We start from the raw sequence: 10,010 nt of genomic DNA, 5'->3' as shown, positions 1-10,010 counted from the left end.
AAACTCAAAGATGCTGTGGTCCCAGTTCATGATCTCATGACCCGCCCAGTGTGACCCAGATCTCTAACACCCAGGAGGTGGTGGACCTGCGAGGTGTGAAGGGACCTGCTGGTGATGAGGTGGACCTGCGAGGTGTGAAAGGACCTGCTGGTGATGAGGTGGACCTGCGAGGTGTGAAGGGACCTGCTGGTGATGAGGTGGACCTGCGAGGTGTGAAGGGACCTGCTGGTGATGAGGTGGACCTGCGAGGTGTGAAGGGACCTGCTGGTGATGAGGTGGACCTGCGAGGTGTGAAGGGACCTGCTGGTGATGAGGTGGACCTGCGAGGTGTGAAGGGACCTGCTGGTGATGAGGTGGACCTGCGAGGTGTAAAGGGACCTGCTGGTGATGAGGTGGACCTGCGAGGTGTGAAAGGACCTGCTGGTGATGAGGTGGACCGGCCAGGTCCGTGACTCCTGATAGCATACTGCTCTTGGCTCAGCTCCAGGATCGTGTCCCGCATGGCGATGTTCCCAAGTCACACACAACACACACACACAAACACACACACTCCAGTTCCAGTCAAACACACACAAGATGACACAGTGGAACTTCTTGCCTTCATGAAATTATAACTCTATTAATACATCAAGAGTGGTGGTACAAACACATGTCAATATCCAACACTGGCTTGGTTCCCAGATGTCTGTATTCTTGATGATCACTTGACGCAACATGCACATTGACAAACAGTTTTTAGTTGAATATTACTACGGTAAATGTACATGTAAATATTAGGCAGACAAGGCACGATCTCTCACTCATTTAGCTGAGATGTCGGGCAAATCCAATGATCCAATACACACACATGCACATATACCCCCTCCAAACTTACCACCCATATCTACCGCCCTCCCCAAATCTCCAGCCCCCCATCATCTCATCATCTTGATTTGATCAAACATGCCCTGAACATCAGAACTCTGACCCTGTTCCCTGAGGGTCACATTGTGTGTGTGAGTGCAGACCCCAGTCCATCTGTATTCCTGTCTGCGCACTGAAAACGTACGATCACACCAAAACAACTCCAATCCTTTTCTCTGCATCCCCCCAGATTCCAGTCAGTAGAGGTCTAATACTGAAACACAGACAGCCTGTGGCTCGTGAGCGTCGCCAAGTGGCAGAAGATAATATAACAGGTCGGTGTCAAAGTTGACAGAAACCTACTGTATGATATATGTATGAAAATAAATCAAAGTAAAAGTAGACAAAAAATAGAGTAGCGATAGTCAAAACATCCAAAACGTACCAAGACTTCAATACCAATACTGTTTAGTCAGCCCAGCCCACCATAACCCAGCCCTGCCCACCATAACCCAGCCCAGCCCACCATAACCCAGCCAAGCCCACCATAACCCAGCCCACCATAACCCAGCCCAGTCCAGCCCACCATAACCCAGCCCAGCCCACCATAACCCAGCCCAGTCCAACCCACCATAACCCAGCCCAGCCCACCATAACCCAGCCCACCATAACCCAGCCCAGCCCACCATAACCCAGCCCACCATAACCCAGCCCACCATAACCCAGCCCAGCCCACCATAACCCAGCCCACCATAACCCAGCCCAGCCCACCATAACCCAGCCCAGCCCACCATAACCCAGCCCAGCCCAGCCCACCATAACCTAGCCCAGCCCAGCCCACCATAACCCAGCCCAGCCCACCATAACCTAGCCCAGCCCAGCCCACCATAACCCAGCCCAGCCGTCACCCCAGATGGACGTTGTTGTTGGCGGGGGGCATGGGCAGCACGCTCCGGCTGTGGGCCGGCCCGAACACAGGGCTCATGGCCGTGGGCCGCAGAGTTTCCATCTCCCCAAACTGTCGCAGGTGGAACTGCATGGTGAGCTTGTGGGTCATGTCCCGCAGAGCCAGGAAGGACGTGACCAGCTGGCCCAGCAGGAACAGCAGGTACACCGAGTGGACGGCTCTTTCCAGGGGGAGGATGATGATCTCCTCGTCCGTGAGGAAGAACAGCAGGATGGGCAGCTGGAAGAGCAGGGATAGGAGCCAGAAGCCTGCCACCTCGGGGACCTCCACACACACACACACACACACACACACACACACACACAGACAGAGAGACAGACACACACACACACACAGGAGCAGAGCAGGATGTTGGACACGGATGTGCATATACACTTATTCACAGAACAGGAAATTAAGGAACGACGGGCACACACACACACACACACTGGTAAAGTACAGGAAGTTATAGATGGACACACGCAAGCACAGACCCACGCGCACACACACACACCGTAACGCACACACAGCTGAAGACGAGTACACACGCGCGCGTGCTGTCCACACAATACACACAAACCCTGTCAGCGGGGAGGTGGGGAGGTGGGGGGGTGGGGGGGCGGCGTACTGCCATGTTTACTCAGAGAGCTCCGCTCGGGGACGGTGAGGACACACACTCTGACTGGCCCGCTTGTTCCACAGAGGGGGAAGTGGAGTCGGTTACCTTCTCTGTGAGGTTGCCAACGTAGCCCAGATGGAGACGGACCACTTCAAAGATGGTGAGCAGAACCACTCCGGTCACCAGGAGGGCCTGGTAGTATCCTGCCAGGTAGGAGAACTGACACACACACGCACACACACACACACAACGTCCAAGGATGAGAAAGCACAATGCGGCACTGTCTCTTCAAGTGTCGTTGACGAAACATTTGCGAAAGCCTGTCGTTTGTATGCAGTCCCTGTTTGGACATTTGGAGTTACGACCACACGAAACGACAACTAAGACGTTCGTGCTCGGCCTGGTCCCGGGGCACGTGACACTGCACGGTTGTTCCGGATTCGTTCGACGCACTTCTCCTCTCTTTCCACAGGCACACTGTACCTTCAGATGCAACATGAGCACAGCAGAGATCCACCAGCAGGGGAAGAAGAACATGTTGAAGTAGAGCAGCATCTGCAGAGGAAGGTAGGACACCAGCTCGTTCACTGCAGTGGACGAGAAAGGACACAAGGCATCATGGGAATTGTAGTGCTGGACAGCCAAGCGCGGTTCACGGTGACAAAGCCGCGCGCCTCCTCACCTGCCCTGTGGTCCTGGTCCCGGAAGTAGTCGCTGCTGTCCGCCGTCCTGTTGTTGGTGAACACAGACCCCCCCGCGTAGCCCAGACCCGCCCTCATGTTCTGGGGCACCGGAGAGTAAAACACTGGCATGGCGACCAAGCAGAACAAACAGAACCAAGAAGACCCCGAGCTCGTCCCAGGCTGGAAGGCAGACGGCGGTGAAGTGTGTGTGAGACTCTAGACGGCAGGGATTATCTGAACAGACAGCCGCAGCGGGTTTATCAGATTAGTGTGGGGGAAGGGGTGTGGCGGGGGAGGGGAGGGGGAGGATGGGGGGAGGGGGGGGGGGGGTTGTGGATTAGACGGGAGCCTGTTGGGTCAGCGGGCACTGACAGCGGTGATGCCGACTTCAAATGAGCCGATGTGCGACGAGTGCATTTTTACAGAAATCAAAAGCGGACGAGCATTCAAAGGAAGAGATCCTGTTGTAATATGCGGCGGGACCCAAACAGGAACACCCCTGATGTCAGAGTCAACAGATGGGAACATTTGCCCATTCTCCGGGTGCAACGTTACCGTTCCATTCCATCGCCTGACAGCCCAGATATCAAAACACTCGAGACGCGTTGGCTTCTAGTATTTTATTGACAGACAGAAGTGTGAGCGTGTGGAACCCAGGGAGACCGAGGTGTGGTGAGCTGAATGTTATCAGACCGGAGCCAGGCCTGCAAGCCTTGGGGCTCCGCTCGTCATGCTGCAGCCGTCCGCACCGGCAGGGTCCGGCCACCAGGGGGCCTCACAGCTCGTCCCGCGGAGCGTGCAGCGGAAAGTGCTGGAACTCCTCGGGAACCTCCTCTCCCTTTGCATCCCTCCGGTAGAAGCCCAGGGAGTCCAGCAGGCTGCCGATCTCGTCGGCCTTCATCTCTTTCACGGGGACAGTCTGAGAGACACACACACACAGACACACCACACACATATACACACACACACACACATACACACACCACATACACACAGACACACCACACACACACACACACTCAACCACACCCACACACACACTTGTGTCACATTTTGGCCCACATCCTTGCTTCATGTTTGTTTCTGTGACCATTTTGGCGTTACCTTGACAACCTGGTCCTTGTCGTCGTAGAAGATGAGGCGAGGGTTCTTTTCCTCTGATGAGTCATACTCCAAGTTGTGACTTTGATGGAGGGAAGCGTGAAGGAGAAAGGTTGCACAACAGCAACACACCATTTTCAACAAACCGTTTTCACATATCAATAAGAGGCCATCATTACCACACAAACACTGTCCTCAGCTATATTTGAGTAAATTCCTTCCTCGACAGATGTTCATCTTTATGAAGTGTAACTTTCAGGTTGTTGAGAGGAAAACATGTTTTTTTCTGGGAATACACATGTGGCTGGCTGGCTTGTATGTCAGCTTTTCTGAAAGGTCACGAACGCAAGTCTAGGTTGAGGGGTTGAGAAGTCTAGACTCTAGAGTGTTGGAGGATACTACAATGCCCAGCGTTCCAACAGGAAGTGGTGAAGCTCAGGCATCTTCTTTATGGATCATCCAACCACGCTGGGAGCCTGGTGGGGAACAGGAAGTGTGCTTACCAGAAGTGTTACCATACCAACCGTCTGTCAATCAAATGTTAACGTCTTTCACAATATGTTTCGTAATTCTCTCTCGCCTACTGCGTCAGAAATAAAAGAATGACATTATATTAAGGCCACATGCTCATTCAACGACACAATCCACCCTTCCAATCCAACAAACAGGAACCAGTATTCACCCTACCAGGCTTGCCCTCCACACTCACCAGCAGTTTCCCCCTGGCTATGACAGGCTTGTCCTCCAGAGCTGTGCCTGTGGTGTTCTCCTCCCCTCTCCCTGGGGTCCACGGGGTCAGTGTTAGCACCAGCAGGGCCCACATGGTCCCACCGACGAAAGAAACTCTCATTGTCTCCAAAGACTCAGATGACGACTGTTCTGCACCTCCGCTGTACAGGAATGGTTCCTCCCAAACCAGGTGCTTTCAGATACCTGCTCTCAGGGACTGGACCATTGGGGATACTTAGGGGGGGGGGACACACAACATCCATTGGCACTAAATCTCTGTCTTTGATATTGTTCCTTGGTTCATCTCAAAGATAGTACCTGAAGCAATGCAGACTTAGGGTTTGTCTTGACCCTGCTTCTTCTGCTGTGGGTTCGAACGGTTCTTAGAACGTCTAGGATTAATCTGTATGCCCCCATGACCCCCCGACCCTGAGGTAAAAGTCTCTCCCAGGTCTCCTGCCTCCGCAGAGCTCCACGCGGACAGAGGCAGCACCTGCCTCCTTATCAGTGGTTCCCACGCCTCAGTCCGGCCTCTTCCAGATCCCCCACATGCCAGCCTGCTACTGAGAGGAAACCAGAGCACATTCAGTTGCGTGCGACTGCCGATAATGGCGTCCGTGACGGACTACAGTCCGGCTCCCGAAAAGAGCGGCCGTGCCTGCACTCAGAGTGTCGAGCAGAGGAAAGGGTCGTGACAGCGAGATCAGAGTTTTATAGCACCAACAATAACAGTCGCATTCTCCCCCCCCCCCCCCCAAAAAAAAAACGGGCGGCTGGCCAAGTTGACAACTTTTCAGTCCATTGTTTTGGAAAAGGGCTTTTACACCGAGTGGCCTGAAGAGGGCGTTCACGTCTGTGCTGGACGTCCTGGCAGATTGGCGAGTATGATGTACTTCCAAATCCTAACCACAGACAATTATGTTTCCAGCAAAAATAAACCCCCTTCTGGATCGGAATGCTGAGGCAAAACCCTCCTCTCCTCTATCTTCCCCAGGCAAAGACAGCTAGCCTCGGTCCTAAATCCCTCCCTCCCCACCCCCCCCACCCCTCTCTCTCTCTCTCTCTCTCTCTCCACGTGTGCAAGCGACCATGTGTCAGAAGGCAGAGCGGGCCCCCATTTTAACAGGCCTTGCCTGGCAGCGGTTGTAAATCTGCGCAGCCAAACAATACCGACTCCCCTCAAACTCTGGTTTGGAAAAAGGAGTTTGACTCCACATCTTTATTTGCGTTTCAAAGCGTGGCCACGTTTCTCAAAATGTCTGTGCGGCTGCCAAGACTGGGGTATAGGAAGGATAACTCTGTTCTTTGTTTCAAAACACAGAGAGGGAGAAAGACAGAGAGGGAGGGAGAGAGAGAGAGAGAGAGAGAGAGAGAGAGAGAGAGAGAGAGAGAGAGAGAGAGAGAGAGAGAGAGAGAGAGAGAGAGAAAGAGAGAGAGAGGGAGGGAGGGAGGGAGATGGACAGAGAGAGAGAGAGAGAGAGAGCGAGAGAGAGAGAGAGAGAGAGAGAGAGAGAGAGAGAGAGAGAGAGCGAGAGAGAGAGAGAGAGAGAGAGAGAGAGAGAGAGAGAGAGAGAGAGAGAGAGAGGGAGATGGAGACAAGCTCACCAGCTCACCCTTGTTTCACACCACCAAACTACTCCACACCACCCTAACAAACTGCTCCACGTGATCCCCACACAACTCCTCAGCCAGCTCACACCCCAGACTGGGAGCAAGATCAAACAGCTGGACACCTTAGTGCCCCCTCCTCTTGATGTTCAGCCCGGCGCCACACACTCCCAGCATGCACTTCCCTCCGCATGTGTAACGAGGAGACAGGAAGTGTGTTGTCCTTCCCCCGGTGGAAGTGGATCTCCCGGCTCTCGTCTTTATTTCTTGGCCTCTCTTCGCTTCCTCTGTCAGTCTCTCTCTCTCCCATTTCTCCATCCCCCAGTCCGTCCCTACATCTGTCGGTTAACCAGTTCATCCCTCCTTCAATTTCTCCTTCCCTCCACCTCTCCCTCCACCTCTCCCTCCACCTCTCCCTCCCTCCCTCCCTCCCTCCCTCCCTCCCTCCCTCCCTCCCTCCCTCCCTCCCTCCCTCCCTCCCTCCCTCCCTCCCTCCCTCCCTCCCTCCCTCCCTCCATCCCTCCCTCCCTCCCTCCCTCCCTCCCTCCCTCCCTCCCTCCCTCCCTCCCTCCCTCCCTCCTTCAGTGTATCCGGTTACCTTCCTCACACTCAGCAGCCAGCCTCATAACAACAATCTTCTGTGGAGGCAGTTTCACAGACAGTATGCCTGTGTGTGTGTGTGTGTGTGTGTATGTCTGTGTGCCTGTGTGTGTGTGTGACAAAGTGTTTGATCCTGACAGTCTGGACCCAAAGGGAAGCCGAATCCAGGCTGTGTGTGCTGTAAACTTCACCAGTAAAAAGACGGGAGGAGAAAAGTAGATCTGGACCAGAAGACCGCGCCGCAGTAAAAGTGTTGTCAACGGAGCCAAAGGAGTTCTCGTTCTTCCTTTAAAAAGAAACAGACATCGAACAACGAAGGCAGGAATCTGTCTGTGTGTGTGTTTGGCTGTGGTTCAACTATTTTGACGCGGCAATAGCTCCTCGAAATCTGAAATGACCACACACGTGCTATCGAAATGAGATAGCCTTTCCTCCACCCGCGTCAAAAGAACACACTCCATTTCTCGTGCTTTTGTTTTCCCCACAACATAACGAGCCATCGCTCTGTTTGCAAGGACGTCGTCCAAAGTTTTCCTGTTTCGAAGCGAGGTGACGACATCGCGGCGGATGTGGGAGGGAGCCGTGATGGCCGTCCGGCCTGTGACCACATCAGAGACACATCGGTCTGCCAGGCGGCTCTGTAATCTCCCCCTGCTCCACCACCGACACATGCTGCTCTAATGGCTCCAGTCTGGGGTTGCAGCTCTTGCCCTGGGTGGGTAACAAACACACACACACACCCGTTCTGTACACACACACACACACGTACACACATCACCAGACAGGATCACAGTATGGAGCCTCCTGCTTTGGAGACAGAAGTGTTGCTACGCGGTGTGAACGAGTAGTGACTGTGGCTCCAGAGGTGGATCCTGAGGAGAGAGAGAGAGAGAGAGAGAGAGAGAGAGAGAGAGAGAGAGAGAGAGAGAGAGAGAGAGAGAGAGAGAGGGAGGAAGACGGAGAGAGAGGGAGAGAGAGAGAGAGAGAGAGGGAGGGAGACGGAGAGAGAGGAGAGAGAGAGAGAGAGAGAGAGAGAGAGAGAGAGAGAGAGAGAGAGAGAGAGAGAGAGGGAGGGAGACGGAGAGAGAGGGAGAGAGAGAGAGAGGGAGGGTGACGTGGAGAGAGAAAGACAGAGAGAGGTGGAGAAAGAGAGACAGAGAGACAAAGACACCGAGAGAGAAGTAGAGACAGAGGCAGAGAGAAAGAAACGGGGTCCGACATGCTTTTCTGTTCGGCTCGTGACATCGTCCGGTGAACACTGCTGACCAAGAAGAAAACAGAGTTACAATCCAGAGTCCCAGACAGCTGTCAGAACAGACTGGCTCCAGCCCGACACAGCCCTGGTTAAAACAGAGACAGCCCTGCTCATAACAGACACAGCCCTGATGATATCACACAGGCTCCCTTCCTTCATATACAGTACCCCACTACTCTTAGAATTCATGAGATAATGCCATATTTACAATATCAACAATAACAGCACAATGACAGATCCAGTGAGGTTGGTTAAACCGTTGAAATATGTTGCGGTTAAATGTCAAAGGTCGTTTTAGTACTCTCAGCTCTTCCCGTCCTGGTTCCAGGCTGGTCCGTCCAATCGCTGGTCAGGCCGGCTGAGCAGGGTTGCTGGTGTGTCTCCCGCGGTTCAGCATGGTGCCACTGCGAGAGAGCTGTCGTCATGACAGTGTTAAATCACGCAGCGCGTAGATGTCACAGGAGAGCTGTAAACACAGCAGGCTGGCCCACAGAGGATCTACCGCTACACTGACCTCAGCACTCGGCGGTTTGGGGCGAAAGGAAAACACCAAGCGCCATTTCCAGTAAAAGTCGTTTCATAGTTACTGTATTTCCATGAGGACAGAGAATTATACGTTCAACAAAGCGCCGTCATAAAAAATAAAAAAGTTTCCCACAGACAATAATGTGGCTTTTCAAAGCAGTGACTGGATGATGGATGTTTCTTGAAACTGTACTTGAAAATCGAATTCAAAATCTAAATTAAACTGGAGCACAACATCATCTCTAGAAAGTTTGAAGCGTCTGAACATGCGAATGTTTTTTTTTTTTTACTTTCTAAATGCACAGAATTGTTTTTATGTCAACTGCAATTCAATTGATGTAAGGCATTGAGGCATTTGTAAATGACCAAACGTGTGTGAAAGATGTGTGGCCTAGCATATGCATCAAGGTATTAGGTAGTTTGTTTGTGCTCACATGAATGCACGCTAACCACTCTTGATACCCATAGCTTGCTGAAATAGAAAAACACTGCCTTCACCTCTCTTCACAGAAGAATTAATATTCTTTTTAATCTAACTTTACTCCACTTTCTTTCTGCTTTGCATTGCAGAAAATATTTGTCTTTTTTTTCTCCTCCACTCATAAATGTCTTTCTTCCTCCACTCGCAGGGCTGAAATGGCTACCAGATGTGGCTTCAATCTGTTCCCGTTGCCATAGCGACCCGAGGGGATCGGAGCAGGGTTCTGGGCCTTGGGTTTTTTGGCTGAGTCACTGGGTTGAGTTTTAGGGCTTGTGGTTCCTGAAGGCTTGGCACAGTGTTGTGGTCAGAGTTCCAAGTCATGTTTAGACTGGCACCCACCACGTCCCAGCCCAACAACACACACATTGTTGTGAGCTGCACTGTACCTGGAAGTTAGCAACGCTCGACAGTTTACTTTTCACAAATAATCGCCTCAGCGAAAAGTAGATGAGTGTTATGCTGACTTCTGAGGGGAACCGTCGATGGAAAAAAAAATGAAAAGAAACAAAAACAGGTTTAGAAGGATTACGGTCGACCCGGTCGTCTCAGCAACCCGGCCTCTCTCCAGGGGAAGAGAAGCTCTGAGAGGTCCTGATGGCAAGCAGATGCTGTCGTCGTTC

General features: G+C 52.5%; 2 protein-coding genes across 3 annotated transcripts; both read right to left on the bottom strand.

Annotated features, from left to right (window-relative positions):
• Positions 1 to 1,747: 1,747 nt before the first annotated feature.
• On the bottom strand, positions 1,748 to 3,220 carry LOC146219622 (transmembrane protein 17A). The gene is made up of 4 exons (XM_084694952.1): positions 3,091 to 3,220; positions 2,892 to 2,995; positions 2,514 to 2,627; positions 1,748 to 2,074 (listed from the first exon to the last, which is right to left on the bottom strand). The coding sequence occupies exons 1-4, from the start codon at positions 3,218 to 3,220 to the stop codon at positions 1,748 to 1,750; spliced, it is 675 nt and encodes a 224-aa protein (XP_084551078.1).
• A 476-nt stretch (positions 3,221 to 3,696) lies between these two features.
• Positions 3,697 to 5,627, bottom strand: selenoe (selenoprotein e). 2 transcript variants are annotated; one of them, XM_084694954.1, is made up of 5 exons: positions 5,240 to 5,627; positions 4,902 to 5,138; positions 4,592 to 4,668; positions 4,196 to 4,274; positions 3,697 to 4,010 (listed from the first exon to the last, which is right to left on the bottom strand). In XM_084694954.1, the coding sequence occupies exons 2-5, from the start codon at positions 5,040 to 5,042 to the stop codon at positions 3,867 to 3,869; spliced, it is 441 nt and encodes a 146-aa protein (XP_084551080.1). In that variant the 5' UTR covers positions 5,043 to 5,138; positions 5,240 to 5,627; the 3' UTR covers positions 3,697 to 3,866. The 2 variants fall into 2 exon arrangements, with proteins under 2 accessions (XP_084551080.1, XP_084551079.1); XM_084694953.1 differs by having other exon boundaries at positions 4,902 to 5,627.
• Between the last annotated feature and the right edge of the window lie 4,383 nt (positions 5,628 to 10,010).

The sequence above is a fragment of the Hypomesus nipponensis genome, chromosome 28 (assembly GCF_054491055.1).
Source record: "Hypomesus nipponensis isolate SF chromosome 28, ASM5449105v1, whole genome shotgun sequence".
NCBI lineage: Eukaryota > Metazoa > Chordata > Actinopteri > Osmeriformes > Osmeridae > Hypomesus > Hypomesus nipponensis.
Note: the sequence above shows the minus strand (reverse complement) of the source record. Positions and strands in the feature narration are given on the sequence as shown.